Source organism: Struthio camelus, chromosome 3, assembly GCF_040807025.1.
Source record: "Struthio camelus isolate bStrCam1 chromosome 3, bStrCam1.hap1, whole genome shotgun sequence".
NCBI lineage: Eukaryota > Metazoa > Chordata > Aves > Struthioniformes > Struthionidae > Struthio > Struthio camelus.
The window spans coordinates 30148747-30165981 of record NC_090944.1 but is presented as its reverse complement, the minus strand read 5'-3'; the positions used below and the strand labels follow the sequence as shown (position 1 = coordinate 30165981).

Sequence of the window (17235 nt, the reverse complement as noted above, 5' to 3'; positions counted from 1 at the left end):
TTATTATGACAACTGGATTGAATATCTGATTTAAGGAAGAAGGGCAAATGTATATCAAAGCTTCCTGAGGAGTTAGCGAAGACTTACTCCAAAGTTCTTGTACTACAATATCTTGTTGGACATTTATTGATTATATCACTTTACAATATCATGAATAGAATATGGATTTTCTGACAAAATTTTGCCAGAAAAAATTCACATTTAGAAATCTGTACGTAACTGGAGCAGCCCTGTAGTCTGGGCACTTCTGGAGACTGGAACACAGATCTGGCTGTACTCACAAATCCATAGAGAGTGTCCAAACTACTGGACTTCTCTGAGGGGTATATACTTTTTTTTTCCTTTGTCCTAGCAAATGCTCATTGGCAAAAGGTTTAAGTATGGATAAATTACAGTAAGTACCTGAAAACAGCTTCCAATTTATCAAATTCTGGATTGTAAGGGGTGAAAAGAAAACACACTGAGGATAACTTAATACCAAACACTTTATTACTTATATTTGCTATTTACAGTATTTACATATTGCACATTAGCTGGAATGTTTTATACATTTATTATATAAAGTAGATTAATGGCAGCTTTATTGTGTGTACAAAATCCATGCTCCACTGTCCCCAAAAATATGTTTACTTGGAATTATGTTTGTTTGTCATGCAATTTGTACTCCTAGGGTACAATGTGACCCCAATGCAAGTCTGTTTTAACCAAACTTTTAAAAAATTGCATAAGCATGAAGAATATCAAGTGACCACAACTACTGTGGAGCAAATCTTTAGTAGTTCTAGATATACAAACAAACATTCCTTAAAACCTCAGAATTAAGCAACAGAACATCAATTTTCTTGGTGAAGTGTTCGTGTTTATGTAATTTTTGGCAGCATTATACATCAGTTGTAGAGTGTGTTTTTTAAGTATGGAGCATTAAGTACTACTGGCAGTTATACTACTGTAAAGAATGTCATTCTGCAAACTGTTGACAGCATACAAAACGCATGTTAAAAGAATTATGGGAAGTAGTCTGTCAATCTGCAAAAATAAATCTCTTGTTCACAATGGAATATGTTATAAAGGTAATAAGTTCTATTTCCCTGTTGGTTTCCAAGGCACTTCTCTTGGTTCTTGGTGTTTCTTTTCATGGTAATAACATCTGGTGGATTGAAAGAAAGAAGAAAATTGCCTTTCATCCTTTTTATACTCGCACGCAAGTGTTTAAAAATGCATTTATCATATTGAATATAGTTAGTAAATAAAACTGGAGAATTTAGTAATAATTTTGTAAAGATCCAAAAGCACGTTCTTGGTTTAGTTCAGGTCATATCAGCCTATTAATTTAGTGTATAGGTCAGAGGTTGGAAATCATCCTTCTTTGTGATGTTTCATTTTAGGTAGAGGAGATTTGGAAAACTGGCATTTTACCAATTCAACGTGTGTTCGTAGATCAGTTTAGCATGTTCCTGTGACTGCAGCAGTGAGATCAGAATGTGAATAAACATCAAGGATAGTATTAACAGATTGCAAATTTCTGTCTTAATGTCTTGATATCAAGAAGAAGCTGATACAATGTCCAGTAATGTAAATCTGTCAAGGTCAGATTTGAAGGGTCTAGAAAGGATTCAGTGTTTTGTTGGTCCCATCAGTGAAGAAACTTGGACTCATAAACAAGAAGCAAATAGAAGCAACTTTCTAAGATTCAGTAATAGAAATCTTAACCATGGGACCTGCAAATAGTGAGGCAACACAAGCAGAGTAGGAGCTGCAGTGGTTGAATTTGCTGCCAATTCTATTAACTCTACCCAGAACCTTTTCTTGGAATCAAATCAAAGCCTCTTCTATGACTGGTATCCAAGTCAGTAACATGAAATTATAGGCTTCCAGCTCACTTAAAACAGGTACTTTCTAACAGTTGGAAAGGTTAATTCAAAAGTGGTTGAGTGGTGAAGGTTACCTCAACCTTTTTTCCCCGTACATCCTTTTTAAGCCTGCTTCTCTGAGAAAATGTAATTAGCTTTATATGTGTGTCTATATATCCAGAAGTCCATCGTCTATCCAGTAACTTCTGAGCTTATTATCCACGTTTTCCGCCACCATGTTTTCCAGACATGAATATCAAAAGCTTCAAGTCTTGGAAACAAATGAAACCAGGTAGAGATGACAACCTGCTGATGCCCTAATTGAAAGAAAAAATGCAGCACCAACTTGATTCTCATTAGGCAACAGAAATTGTGCATATGAGAGAGAGTGTGCTTACAAGAGAATAGACTCAAAGGGATCTTGTTCTATCATGGTAGCATATGGTATTATACTTTCGTATCATGGATACCATAAGTCCATGTGGGAGATACAAAGCAGCGTAACTAGAGTTCTCATTTGGTCATTTTCCAAAGTTAAAACTTTTATATTGTATGTCTGAACACATGTATTTGGCTCTGCCATGATCAGTGTGAATTGTCTGATATTTTGAATTTCTCTGAATTTTCTACTGCTTAAGTGTAATCTGTAATAGAATGATTTGAATGCAAAGTCACCCAGAGTTGATGTAATCCATTGGAAATCAACCTATTGGTCCATACAGAACTACTTGTTAGTAGTATTCTAGTTAAACATATTTTTAGTTTTATAATGTTTATAAAACCTTTATGAAGATGTAATAATGTAACGGAATAATGCTACAGAAAAGCTTAATGTAGTTTAGTTTTGTTCTGGCTTTGCAGATAGGACAAATGCGTTTTTTTTTTTTTTTTTTTAACTTCTTTCCTTAGAATAGAAACTGAAATAAGTTCTCTTTTTTTTTTCATCTAGCTTATTTTCTGGGTGTATATCCGTACTGCGCTCTATTTAAGCCAAAAAGTGATGTTTATAAACAAATTAATATGCTTTTAATCTGATTACAGTGTGATACAACTGTCAAGTTGTACACTGAGAATTTAATAAACAGGTTTTTCATTACTAATGAAAATATGCAGCTCACTGAGTTTGAAAAACGAAATGGTCACGTTCGTGCATAGAATGCACCTTTGTTATTTCATCTGTACCTGCTTTTGTATGGACATCTGATCAGAAGTTGTGGATCTTAGGTTCTCAGCGCTTGGGTGAGTTGCAGTTTCCTAAATCCTCTACGTTTTCCAGAAGCCCATGGAAAAGCCCAACACTGGTAGCATTAAACAGACTATTGTTGCAGTATTCTTTATTTCGTGTAGTTTGGGCTACATACCTCAAATCTAGGAAAATTAGACTGCAACTTAGCTGAAGGACGACAAATAGCATTCGGGATCTCCAGTAAGAATAGTATTTGACTGCAATATCTATTGGGAATATTGGCAGCCATACAAGCCCTTTCTCTTCTTCCATTCTGTTCCTTACATTGCCTTTCTAGTGTGAAAAAAACAACCAGCGATGATAATTAAACCCCCCTACAACCTTACAATTGTTTTGATTTTTAAAAGCACAAATGAAAAATATTGTAAAGGCATATTACAGTTTTCGAAATTTGATTCTAGTCATTATCTGTGAGTGATGGTGGACATAAGCATTGGGAAAGAGCAATTCTGTATAAGAGAGGAGTTTAATGTTTTAAATGTCCACATAACCTTTAAACTACTCTGCCAGTAGAATTCTGTAGCAGTATTTCCATGTGCTAACGTCAGAAATTCCTTTTCCTTCCCCAGCTGTGAATGCCCAGATAGAAGTCTGCTCTAAAACGAGCACTGAATCACAGAGATCCACGTATTGGAGATCATAAAGCTGTTGAAGCTGTGTCTGATGCAATCCATAGAGATCCACTAGTAAGTAAAATTGTGGTACTCAGAATTGCCTATTCACAAAGCTGGATTATGCCGCACCAGTAACTCAGAATGTACTCTGGCTACATATCCAATTTGAAGCAATGGTGGTTATAAAGTCTAAATTGTGTCCCTTAGGAACTACTTTTTGTCACCGACGGGAGAGAACTGACTATGTTCTGGGAGTTGCATATGATGGATCAGGCTATACTTTCTAGGAACAAAGGTCAGTTTTCGCTGAATAATATGCAAATCCCACATCTTAATTCAACTTCACTTGTTTTCTTGAAATGGAAGTGGCTAACACTGCTTGAGTCCATTCAGTATTACTTTGAATAAGAAACTGTGTAAGAGAGAGAACAATTAAGGAAATTTATCGTATGGTTTGTTAACTTTAATACATCTTAAAAGTTATTTAGAATTTACACAGACTTCTGGATTCCAAAGGAAATATCAGTTATCAGTGTGTTTTAGCTTTTTGTTAGAAATTCTATAAAGAATCTCTGACCTCCATATTTATTTATATTTATTCTTGTCCTATCATGTATTTTGCATCTTAAGCAAGAAATATTGGTTCTATTGCTCTTTTGCTTTAAATATTGCTAATTATATCTGCTTGTCTAGGAATAAGAAAAGTGATAGATTTTCATATACTTTTAATATTAAAACTCCTTCTCTCACGATAGCCCAAGACTAATTGCCCTAATTTTGTATATATATTTTTCTAGACTTGATTGCGTTACTAGTCTCCAAGTCTTGTTCATTTGAAATAACTGTAGAAACTTCCAACAGAAATGTTAAAAATACACGTGTGAAATTCATAAAGGTAAGTACTTTGTCAGCAAAGTAATTAAAAGAAATCTTCAAAGCAGAAATATATAAATTAAACTACAGTGGCAAAGCTACAAGCTTTCATATGTGATATTGCAGTCATTACTCCTTGAACTAATCCTTATGGGAAAGGAAGCTTTAAGGATAGTTTGTGAGAACACTGTTGGTTTCTAACAAACACTTAACAGGTGATGGAAAAGGGAGAGCACCAACAGTAGCACCTCCAGTTTTCAAAGAGAAATGGTAAAATTTGGATCTGCTGAAAGCCAAAGTAATTATGACAAATGCTGTCAGAGAGGCCAGAATTTCTTCCTCAGATTTGCCTGTCATATTGCATAATATCATAACTGTGAACCGTAGGTGAAGACTTTAGAAACTGTCTCTCTGACATTTTTTTTTAATCACTGTACATATGGACAATATAATGTGTGTTGGATGTATCTGCATGGGTTGGAACACAGAAAGGAGAACTTTGAAGGAACTGGGAGAAAAATGAAGCTGAAAGACAGAACAAAGAAGGAGAGTAGAGGACAGAACTCTGGCATAGCCATGGGAACACAAGAAGGAAAAGGTGTTACAGAATAAAAAATATTAGAGATGTGATCCCAAGCAGGGATCACAGCGTGGAATTGCCAATGAAGAAAAGGACCATGAGTGATATGATTATAAAGAGATGCTGCTCTGGCTTCCCTCATGCAATGTGAACAGGTAAACCGGCAGTAACTGAGCCTTTGCATTGCTTATGTCTTTGGGTCTGTCAAAATGTGAAGCAAAGATGCTCTGGAAAGGAATCTGGAGATGGAGACCAGTTATGTATGCATAGGATAAATTAGAAAGTGAACGCTCCACAGACACATTGTAAAATGGGTGACTCTTCCCTGAAGAATCTTAACTTCTGATCCCATAAGTAGGTTTAAATTTGTGTTGGATGCGTATCCCCTGACTGAATTATCTTGTGTGCTAACCAAGTGCTTCCTATGAAACCTTGTTTCCATGAGCAGTGGATATCAATCATGGGCGTGCAGGGAGAACCTTGACTTGATGGGAGGACATGAACATATCTCAACTAATTAAAATTTTGGCTATTATCTCTAAGCTTAATGAGAAATTTTTAAAAATTAGTAGAACCTATAGCTGAGTTAGGAACAGAAGGGAGTAGCATGTTCTTTTTCAGGGTGTGGTGAAACCTTTTCACAGTCGTAAGTCCTATTTTTGAAGATTTGTTTTTGTAGTTTTGAGTAGGAAGAACTAAAAGTTGAGTTTAAGAACTGCAGTCATCTCGCTCAACTGAACTGGTTTGGCAGTGAATGCTCATCTTCGTTTAAGAAGATAATATGCGTGCGTACACACGCATGCACACACAAATCACTTATGTACTATGATACTAATAGATGCCTAATTCCTGTTTTCCTGTCTTGTTTGATCTTAGCATCGTTTCAACATTTTCTGCGTGCTTCAAAGCTTTGATAATCCAAAATACATTTTAAATACAAGCCAAACCCAAATCTAATATTTCTTTTCTTCTAAAACTGATCTCTAAACATGGACAGTTGTCTGTGGATTTTAAAAATACACAAAGATAACTGTGGGCTTGCCAAAGTATCAAAAGCATTAATTCATCTATAGCCCAGTCATGAGCTTACAATGAAATAAGTTTCAGCTACTGAGCAAAACAGGAATTCTAATTTTTTGAAATAAAAATGCAGGCATGGACAATTAAGAATGTTACTATTTTACTAGGTTAGAATAGATGAGTTTGCATACTGGATCAGATCACTGATTGGTCTAGACTCTCACCTTAATTCTTAACAACAGATGATTAAGTATAAAAATGAATGTGTCTAAATATCTGAATGTAAGATAAAAATAACTACCAAGAAAAGGGAAATCATCTTCAATTTTTGAAAGAAGGTGTATTATTTATTCTGAACCTTATATCTGTGGATACATTTGGAAGAAAAATATGCAGTAAATCTCAAGTATAACCTAAATTTTTATTCTTTATCTTTTTTGGCTGATATTTAGACTCCAGTTCGGTAGTGTATTTACCCTGAGCTTAAAATAAGCATAGGCTTAAGAGTTTTGTTAAATCAAAGCAACATGGATTTATGATTCTTTATTTTTAAATACTTAACCTATTTCCTGGGCAATAACTTAGCACTTAAATGATAAATAAGAAAAAAAGCACAAATCTTCCGGGTTTTTCCCCATGAAAAATTCTTGAATTATATCCTCATTAAGAATTTAGCTTGAAAGAGCATTTTTTAAAGTTACAGTATAAGATTGGAGAAAGAGTAGAAAAAGAATATGAAACATGTCATAGTTTAGAACAATTTTTCAAAATATACTTTTGTCTCTATAGTTAATATAAACTTAGTCATATAGACTACAAATAGACTACAATTTTAATTATAAATAAAACAGGAGACTATATGTCAACTTCAACTTTTGTGGAGTAATGTCACATAAAATTATTTTGTTATCTAAGATTCAGGAGTTATGAGTTTTAGAATCAATACTAACTAGTAGCCTTATGGCAGAGACCAGAAATGTCTACATGTTGTCAGGCTACAGATAAACTATGCTTACATTAGAAAAGTATCTTAAGTAAGAAGCATTGCTTTGAAATCTTGTCTTCCTATGTATACATGATACTGTGTTGAAAATTGTGAAATTTCTTGAGAACACTTAGAAAGTCTGGATTAATAATAATTATCCACTCTGTGGAGTAAAAGGAACCCGTTTGTCTGTAGCTCAATCCATGAAATGAGGAAAGCAAATAAAGCCTGCGTTATACTTTTCTGAGAGAGATGCTTTACCCACACAAAGTGAACTGATGAGGTGGAAGAGCTTTGAGAAGGAAAGACCCTTAGTTTTATGAGGACACCCATGGATCTCAAGGCATCTGTGGTGGCGAATAGGCTTTCTTTCTATTAATACAGGTCAGTCAGGAGTACTGGTACTATTACTGATTTATTTATGTCTGTGTGGAAGATAACAGAAGTGGAACGTTACTTCCATCCAAACATGCCTTTTAGTCGAGCAAAGGGGCTGTTTAGCAAAATAGGGATGTATTTCTTTTTTTCAGTAGACTCACAGCTTGAGATTAGAGCTACTGTACTTACTGTTCCTGCATATTATGAGTTTGTGTGTTCATGATAGGATGTGTGAACTTTCTAAGGGAAGGAAGAAAAGAATTCCCTACTCTGATATATCTGCTTATTAGCATTGATAATAACACTATTCACCTACCTTTTGCAGGTGAATATCAAGGAGAATAGTTCACCTGTTCCTTGCTTTCTGGATTTTACAATTCAGAGGTTGAATCACTGGAATTTCTCCTAGTGAGATCAAAGGAGTTAGCTATCTCCTAAGTTTTATTTATATTAGTACTGTATACAATTGCTTCCATGATTCCATCCCTGAACACACAAGGTATGGATAAAAGATTCCTCTTTGTGGCTGCACGTTTCAGGTTAAGGTGTCAAGTAACATGGACAGTGATTGGACTTTAGAAACACCTGTGTGGAAGCTGGGATAGTTTTTTCTATGCTGCCTTCTTTATGTGAAAATGAAAACAGATAGGAAGTCAGAAAGACAGAAAATGCCTTTAAAAGACTGTTGAAGAGCTTACATAAAGTCAGAATGCTGAATTACGTATAATGATTTAATATATTTCTCTGTCCTTGCCATTGGAAAAGTCTTTCCTAATGTCTAGCTGAAATCTTCTTGGCTGCAGGTTTAAACACGTTGCGTCTTATACATAGAGAATGGTTTGTAGCCACTTTTTATGAAATTGAATAACTCCATCATGTTTTCCCTCAGTCATCTTTTCCTTAGACTAAATAATCCCAGTTCCCTTTTTTTTTTTTTTTTTTTAAACAATCTATGTTTTCTAGATCTTTGATCACCCATGTTGCTCTCCTCTGGACTCTCACCAAGAAGCACCCATCTTTCTTCAAGTGTGGTGCCCTGAACAGTATTCCAGCTGAGGCCTTACCAGAAACAGTGAAAGAATTGTTTCAGGTATTTATACTTCTGTTTACATATTCCAGTATGTTATTTGCCTTTTTTCCAAGCGTGATGTGGTTGATTTATGTGTATGTAGCTTGTGATCCACTACTACCTGTACGTTTTCTACACAACTTTTACCTATCTAGCCGTTCACAAATTGCCCTATATTGCTGCAGTTGGTTATTCCTGCATGACTCCAGAATTCTGCTCTTTCCCTTAAATTGCATCCTATTTTTGGACTATTCAACTAATTTTTCAAGATTATTTTCAATTTCAATATTCAATTCCAGTATTATACTCTCATGGCTGCCTCTCCTACACCACTTTCATCCATAAATAGAGTGTAATCTCTTCTGTCACCCGAGTTATTGATGATAATATTGAACAATATCAGACCTATAACATATCTCTGCGTGACTCTGCTCAAAACATTCTCCCAGTTTGACTGCGAAGTGCTAATAACTTACTTGAATTTTTGTTCCAACCATTTTTACATACATCGTGAACATGTTTCCCTAGCTTGCTTGTGAGAATGCTATGCAAAATAGTGTAGGCACTTTAAAATAAAGTGTAGGCACTTTAAAATAAACTAAGACGCATAGCATTTACTGCTCTTCCTCACTGACTCTCCACAAGATACGTTATTTTATTAGAGTTGTCATAGAGTTAAAACATATTGATTTGACAGCATTTGTTATGGACAAATCACTCTGGGTTATTATTTATCACTTTATCAGAGGTCACATTTTTGTCTTAGGTAAAGGTTGAGAAGAATAGGATCTGAATTCGTCCTTTTGTGTTCTTATGTGTCAGTTCTGTAGAAGTACAGATAACTTGGAAGTCCTTTTTTTTTTTTTTTTGTTTTGATGCACCCTGAAATTCCCAAAGCATGTCTAGCAATTAAAGAGGTGCATCTAGGCTGAAGAGAAGGATATAACCGATTGACATAAAAGAGGAACAGAGTGTATCCCAGGAAATCCGAGTAGCATAAAGTTACTTGATCAATGTTACTAATATATTTTAATTGAATTATTATAAAAGCATCTTTAACTTATCTGCATTTACAAAGCTTTCATGTGTATAGTTATGTATATATTAATTCATATTAAAACGTACACCATAAATCTACAGCTGCACACTTAAAGGGCTGCCATTGCCAATATACTCAACTGTATACTGAGTCAACTCAATCAGCTACAGCTGTTGTGCTTTGTTCTATAACAACAAATTCACAATCTGCTAACTACGTCCTGCTGTGAATAATTCACAGCTGATGCACATAGATTTTTATATAAATGATTCCAGAAGGGGGTATCCTTTATTTATGGCCAATATTTTGCCAAATTAAGACAGTTATGTCAAGTACTCTGAAAGAGGAATACCTTAGTCAAAGAGCAATTGTCATTATACTCCCATGAAATTTCATGTTTGAAATGCAAAATCCACAGTTTTACTGTGCTGTAGAATGCTTCTAGCGTTATCAAAAAGCTTACCTTATCCTTCCATGCACACTGGACTAACTGCCAACCGAGTAAGAAGCCTGGCACATCTTTTATAGTCTGTCATGAAAAAACACCACAGGTATAGACGCTTTTAAAGTAACCAGTTTTGTTTTTAAAAATCAAAATTGTTCAAGGTGTGCAAATTATTGCCATAATAAACTTTAATCAACACCTTAGTTTGCAACAGGGTAGAAATCTGCTCCTCAAACCTAGAAATTTAGTGTGCAGGAGTTATGTAACTGTGAGCCTTGTCGAATTGGTACGTACAACTACATGCACCTGATTTGTGCATACTTAATAGCTATAGATAAATAACATGAATGTGCTTAGAGGTTGTCCACGTGTATGTATATATGAAAATTTATGTATCTGTGCCTGTACTCAGATGTGGGATCTAAACATGTGTCCACAGTATTTCCGCATTAGGGAAAGAAAATGTACTGCTCATCCACCTTTAAAATTCAGTCCTCAGTGAATAAATCTAACAACGTAATAAAAAATAACGTGACTTTCCAATATATATTCCTCCTAGAAGAACTAATATATTAGATGAATAAGGTCTCTGGTTGATAGAAACGTAACGTATGCATTCTCTTATACCAGTGTAGAATGATTTCACCTATCTTTTTGATATTCTCTATATAATCACAGGAACATTAAGTCCAGCCCCTAGCTACAGTAAGGAGCCATATCATATAAACTCATTCATAATGGTATCAAGTTTGATCTTAAAACTAGTTAGGTTGTTTTCCCACAGTATTCCTATTGTTAATATTTCTGATGTTAGGCACCTTCTGCTTTTTGGTGCCTTCACAGTAGGGAGTTCTGTAGCAATTAACAGGACTGATACAAAGGTACAAAACTAATCAAGTTTGTTTGTTTTTTTTTTTTTCCTGAGAGCAAATTATGTGAAAGCTGGCCATGGACAGACAGTAGACTAAGTTAGTGACTGTGTCAATGCACTGTGCTACACAAAGCACTAGAAAGTATGCCCACAAAATACTTTTATACTAGCTACCACCTTGTTGCAGCATCATAGGCACTTTTTCTGTGTTGATTTGCCTTTCAGTGACTACGTAGACTGAATAGGTAAGTATTGACCTAAAATCAGAATATTATCAAAAGTAACATGATACTGTACTTGAGGAATTACAAGAGGTTGTTTACTTCATGTTCCTACAAGAAAGTTGTTTTAAGATCCTAGCAAGACTAGCCCAGTGATGTTAATTTTTGCTTGGTATTATTTCATTAATGAGTAACTACATCTAATCTTTCCTAGAGATTCAGTGTTAACGACCCCTAACTCACAACTTAGATATGCTATAATTGCCATTTATACAAGTTAGGTTCCATTACCCAGAAAACTTTGTCAGTGGGTATTTCACCTGTCAGGAGGAAAAGGCCAATTCCGACTTTCAGGCCACCTCGTCTTTAGCTTCACAGTTAGTGCTGAGTCAAATGATGTTTGTGATGTGGCCCTTATGGAAAATGTAATATGACCATGTGTTTGTCTAAAACAGACTAGTTATTAACAACTCCATTCTTATAATCAATGTAAACTGAACATGACCTGGTTAGTCATTATCTATAATTCTTTATCAATTTTAAGTAGCCTGATATCTTTTCAAAATGATCCTAATCTGAATCCGTATAAATAGGAAGAAACTCTGCAATTCTTAACAAATATGCCTTTAAAATACATTGGGCTGAAATATTTATTAATACTTGAAACTTTGAATCTGAAACTCTTGATTCTAATCCCAGCTCTGCTACTGCTACTGACCCAACTGGTTAACCTTAGAGAAGTAAAATAAAGTACTCTTCCATTCTAAAAAGGCTGTACTAAAATAGCATCTTCTTCGCCTCTGCGTCAATTTGGAGTCATATCTACTGACTGATAAATGTCAATTTCTGATTTTTTTTTTTTAATTCTCTGTGCTGCCAACACTGCTGATATATTGTAATTTGTGTCCATCTGCTGGTTTGTTTACTAAGTGTTAGTAAGTTATACTTACGTATTTCACTGAAGACAAAGGTTGCAAAGGTTTACATGGAAGATCACTATTTTGGCACTGACTTGCCAAAATATAAAACGGCTGTAAGATATGTTCTACATAAGATAATTCATAAGAAGGAGTAGTCCTACCTGGCTTTCTGATTCTGTTTTTAGTCTACTTTAGTATGAGAGGTTTGGGAGAGGAGTTGTATGTTCCTATGCAAAATAAACACCTTTGATTTGGAACTGAACAGACCTATGCGTAAGTATCTAAGGAAGCAGTGTTTACAGTCATTCTACGCAGTATATTTGCATTGAAGTTGTGTTTCTGCTTTCCAAACTCTAATGGTAATACTATCCCAGCAAGCATGCTCTAAAGCCCAGTAAGTGCCTTTCAGAGCACTCCAGACTTCACTGCAAGAAACATAGTCTAGCATGGTATCATGAACCTGGTATTCCATAGAGCTATTATATTTAGGAGGTTTTTGATGTTTTATGAAAGCTAACCTCAGCTTTTGGCACTTACATGCTGGGATGGTGCAGTCCCTTGTATTGTGATAAAGTCGATGAAAGTGTTTACTACATTTTGGGCTGAAGTAGAGAGGACCTGAAACATGAAGAAAAATAAATTATGAATCAGCACAGCTCACAGGAACTATTGGAAGTGTAGTGCAGCCTACAGTTTGCAGATGAAACAATGGATACAAATGCAAAAGTAACATACCTGTTAAATGCTTCAAAAACTTGTCTTTCATCCTCAGATCTCTGGGAACTATTTCTATTGGACAGAAAAAAAGAATATTCACTGGGCTACACTAGAACTATGTTTGCCAAATATACTATGAAGGAGAAGGGAATAAACTCTGATGAGCAAACAACACTGCTGTATTTTAACACACACCAAGATCAAAACTCACTTGTGTACCGTGGACCAACTTGCAAACTTTAGTTTTACATGTGAAGCCACTATAAACAGTACTGCAGAGCACTGCGATGATGAAACATACGTCTGTTAAGTGTGCAGTTATTAATGCCGTCGACAACTAAGAGTCAGATTTTAGTTCTTTATGGTTTGCGTTATCACCTGATCTAAATTTAAATTCTTTAAGAAAATTTAGTTCACAGTTGCTCGGAAATTGCATATTCCACTAACAGTAAAGATCCAAAGATGTATTTAAATTTGGTTTCCTGGCTTCTCTTCTGATTCTGTTTTGTGAATGTATCCGCTATTTTGTCAGAAGTGTGTTTGTACAAGTACTGTCCTGCTGTAATCATGAAGCTGGATTGATCTACTTACAGGAATCTTTTTTTTTTCTTTTTCTTCTAGCAGTAAATAAAATTCACAGGAAATGATCCAAAGCAAATTGCTCTCTTCTGGCTCCGTATGTTTGTGGTTTACTGCCTTGTGTTTTGTGTTCAGCAGATGGCAAAATGAAACTGGTTTACTGAAATCCATTTTAGCCCTAACCCTTGCTTGTGTCTTCCTGATTTACAGCTATCTTTGATTGCTCTCCATTACAAACTCTATGTTGATAGCTTAGTGCTGATTGTGTATGATACACTACATGGTGCTTTATTTGGCCACAAATGCCTGAGCAGCCTTTTTCATTCCCCTGGCACTTCTTATCAGATATAAAGTAGAGAACATTTCCATCCAGATCTGATTGACTTGTGAGGTTAGACACTTCTCGAAAGTCATTCTTCATTTACTTCTAACTTTAGGGAGTGTAAGTAAAATTGACCTTATCATATTTGACCTAATTATGTCATGAAGAGCATTAAAAACTCGCATGCTTCACTGAGGAATTTCCCAGGGGACAGACTCACTGGGAAAATGATACCTAAACTGAAATGAAGGACTCTAAGCTGTAGAGCTGAAAAGGAACCTTTTCAGAGCTGCTGGCAATAATTCGCTTATAACAACAGAATGAAAAATCCTGTTTAGGAGTCAATGACACCACTACCAACTAACCTACTGTCAAGTGGTTTTTATAGTCACATAGACAAATGGATCAGCAAAAGCCAGATTTTTCACACCAGTTTTTAGGTGTAGGATAGCCAACTCTGCCCAAATTACAAGTTGAGACATAAGAATTGTACAGGTTAGAGTTCGCTGCCAGTCTGGCCTCTTAACTTTTTCACATTTATAAAACAAAATGTTCCCAGTGTACTGGTCTTAAGTAGAGCAAAAGTCTTCCTTTATATATTCATTAATCTTCCAGATGCGGAAGTAACGTTTTGGTGACAATCACCAACAACTGCTGATCATTGCGATTTTTGAATGAGTGAGAACATAAATAGCAAAATAGCAAACTGAAAGCTAGTTTGGAAAAAAGTGAATAGGTATCTGTTGGACAATATTCAGAAAGTCATTTCTAGTAGGAGGTGTAAGCTTAGCAGCAGTGATGCTGAGGGCGTTTGGGAGTGACACTGAACAGTAAATTAGACATGGCAGCAGGAGAAGCCAAATCAACTTTCAGCTGGATGCACAGAAGTACGTTATAAAACAGCTTTAACTCTCCTTCATCATGGTGCTCAGTATGACTGTTTCTGGACTGCTCTGTACAATTTTGAACGTAATTTTACAAAAAAAATCTGGACTTTCACTGGAGGTTAGAGAAGAGCAATTCAAATGAGTAGAATGATGACTGAAGGAATGATTCAAAATATTCGTGGCTTGTAGAGTGACAGTGGAGTACTGTGTTTCAGTTTCAAAGATGCTAGCGCCAGAGTACAAAAGGGGCTAATAAATGGGGGTGAAAAGTTTAATAAGGCTGAACTGCAGGAAAGATTTCTAAATGTGAACACTCTAAGGGCATAGCATAGTCCTGCAGAGGAATTACTGGTAGGATCATTTCCAGGAAAGAAAAGAGGCATATTTAAAAAAAGATAAGCTTCCAGGAGGAAGAACCATTTCATCCCTGATTTCTCTGATCTCAACCTATTTCACTGTTTTCACATATTAATATTGTACATTCAAAGCCAACGCACAACTGAAAGGCAGATCTCTTGAGTACCCTTGACCAGGGAAAGAGAGACTGAAGCATGAATGGAGTTTTTCTATTCTGAAGTTGCGGTCTGTATGAGTTTCTGATACCAGAGGGAATTGCAGATATTTTGAGTGATGAATTCTTGATATAAAACTAGCTAATGTGATTTCTGATTCCCCAAGCCAGTACAGAAAGAAAAAGATCCCCTAAGTCATGGATTGCAACTTACCAACTCTCTGTTCATCCTGGTATCCCCCATAGTCAGCCGCTTCCCTTCGGTCTAAGGTGTAGTCATGTTTGGGGAAGTACTGCACCCCGCTGTCCTTCTCCAGGTGGTACCTTTTCAGTTCCTGAATGATCTCCATGATCAGATTTAAGAGACTTTGCCTGTCCTTCAAATCTGTGGAGTCAGTTTTCTCTTTGCAGTATCCTGCTGAGAGCATTAGGAGCATCAGCCCCAGAAACCCAGGAGACCTCAGTCCACTCATTGCAATCTGACCTGGAGGGCGGACGACCAGATGAAAAGGAAGGATGTGAACAGGGGGCTGTGGGAGGCCCCCTATCCTGCTGAAAGAGAAAAAGTGGGGGTGGGTTGGAGGTGGGGAGCCTCAAGGGGGTGCAATCGGAAAGACTGCAGGAGGCGAGCGCGGCGTCCGCTTTTCAAGTTACATAAGGCGGGTGCGGGCGCCCCGGCCGGCTGTCTGTCACCCGGGCCGGCGGCGCAGCCGGCGCACCGCAGCTCGAGCGGCCCCCGCGGCCGGGCTCCCCGCGCTGCCCCCGGCGGGCGCGCGCAGCGGCGCGCTGCGCAGCCGCGCCGCCGGGCGAGGCGGGGGCGCTCGGCGGGCGGCGGGGGCGCGCCTCGCTCAGGCGCGGCGCAGCGAGGCGAGGGGCCCGCGGCGCGTGCCGCCGCGGCCGCGCAGCGCAGCCGACGGGCTGGAGGCGGGAGGGAGGCGGCCGCGGCCGCGCAGCGCAGCCGACGGGCTGGAGGCGGGAGGGAGGCGGCGACTTCGCCCGAAGTTTTTGCCGGAGAAGCGCGCGGGGCTGCGCGCCGAGCGAGCCCACGCTGGCCCTGCGGCCCGGCACGGCCGGCGCTCCGCGCATCTCGCCCTGGCAGGAGGTGCGCTGCTTGGCTGGGGGCATGGCCGTGACACGGCTCGCACGTTGCCGCCGTCCCCACACGCCACTCTCGGACTCCTACTTTTCCTTGCTTTTTTTTTTTTTTTTCCTCGCTCCCAACTCAGGGAAGGAGCGCGGCAGCCACAACCAGCCCTGCGCGGAGCAGCCGCACCGCGCCCGCAGAGGACCCGAGCCGAGCGGCGCCGCTCGCCACCTCCCCGCTCCGGCGAGTGCCGCGGGGCGGCCAGCCCCGCAGCCGGCTGCCCAGCGCGTCCCCGCGCGTGGGTGCGCGCCGCGTGGCCGCTCTGCCGGGCCGACTTTCCCGGGACAGCCCGCCGGCTGTCACTCGCGTGGCCGGGCCACCCCGCAGCGCCGCCCGCAGCGCTCCGCTTCGCCGGGGCGGCATGAGGCGAGGGAGAGGGAGCAAGGAGGGCTGCTGGCCCTTCCCAGCGTTGTTACCTGCCTCCGCGTCCCGGGATCCGATGTCTCCTTCCCGCGGGAGTCGCTCCCGTGACTTTTCCCGGCCAGCAGCAGCCCGCAAGCGGCGGGGAGTCCAAGTTTCCCCCGGCTGGCCCGCCCCCCTCCCGTCCCTGTGCTCCCGCCGTATCCACAAACTACTCCATCTCCTCCAGCCCCAGCGCAGCCGCTTATATAGGCTATAGGATGGACATGAGACGGCAGATAGTATCGACTTGGAAGTGGGTGGAAAACAATAAAAGTCCACTTGGCAACCTCGGGAGCGTCGCTGCCGCACAAGCCCCCCCTTCCCGCCCTCCCTTCCCTCCCGCCCCGGTCCCCCCGTCCCTCCCCTTAGCGCAGCTCCCCGGGCAGGGCTCAGTCACTCCTTCTCCTCTCTCCGACGTAAGGAGACGGTCCCAAGTGTGTGTGTGTGGAGTGGGAGGGGGCGGCGGCGGGAAGATGGGAGCGGGGGGAGCGCCTAGCCTGAGCCTTTAATTAGAAACGCGCTGAGAAGCCTCTGAAATATTCATGGCCCTTGGCGCGGCTCG

The 17235-nt window shown here is 39.2% G+C and overlaps 1 protein-coding gene and 1 long non-coding RNA gene across 6 annotated transcripts; one reads left to right on the top strand and one right to left on the bottom strand.

Annotated features, from left to right (window-relative positions):
* Nucleotides 1-467: 467 nt before the first annotated feature.
* Nucleotides 468-17005, bottom strand: ALKAL2 (ALK and LTK ligand 2). Of its 4 annotated transcripts, none has more exons than XM_068937282.1 (6): nt 16688-17005; nt 15342-15679; nt 12847-12900; nt 12649-12729; nt 10118-10183; nt 468-1147 (listed from the first exon to the last, which is right to left on the bottom strand). In XM_068937282.1, the coding sequence occupies exons 2-5, from the start codon at nt 15598-15600 to the stop codon at nt 10119-10121; spliced, it is 459 nt and encodes a 152-aa protein (XP_068793383.1). In that variant the 5' UTR covers nt 15601-15679; nt 16688-17005; the 3' UTR covers nt 468-1147; nt 10118. The 4 variants fall into 4 exon arrangements, with proteins under 4 accessions (XP_068793383.1, XP_068793384.1, XP_068793386.1 ...); XM_068937283.1 differs by having other exon boundaries at nt 15342-15676; nt 16688-17001; XM_068937285.1 differs by having other exon boundaries at nt 15342-15676; nt 16692-16967.
* On the top strand, nt 2950-13482 carry LOC138066694 (uncharacterized). 2 transcript variants are annotated; one of them, XR_011140074.1, is made up of 6 exons: nt 2950-3089; nt 3666-3782; nt 3918-4005; nt 4508-4605; nt 8510-8636; nt 12884-13482. It is a non-coding gene; the product is annotated as an uncharacterized lncRNA (long non-coding RNA). The 2 variants fall into 2 exon arrangements; XR_011140073.1 differs by lacking the exon at nt 2950-3089 and having other exon boundaries at nt 3646-3782.
* Nucleotides 17006-17235: the final 230 nt, after the last annotated feature.

Bases quoted from the DNA above. Each gene is read 5' to 3' on its own strand.
- ALKAL2 (XM_068937282.1), bottom strand. From the start codon at position 15,600: ATGAGTGGACTGAGGTCTCCTGGGTTTCTGGGGCTGATGCTCCTAATG. The intron at 12,730-12,846 runs GTATGTTACTTT...TTCATGTTTCAG, and splicing joins GTTTTTGAAGCATTTAACAG to GTCCTCTCTACTTCAGCCCA. The intron at 10,184-12,648 runs GTAAGTGCCAAA...TTTTCATGACAG, and splicing joins GGACTGCACCATCCCAGCAT to ACTATAAAAGATGTGCCAGG.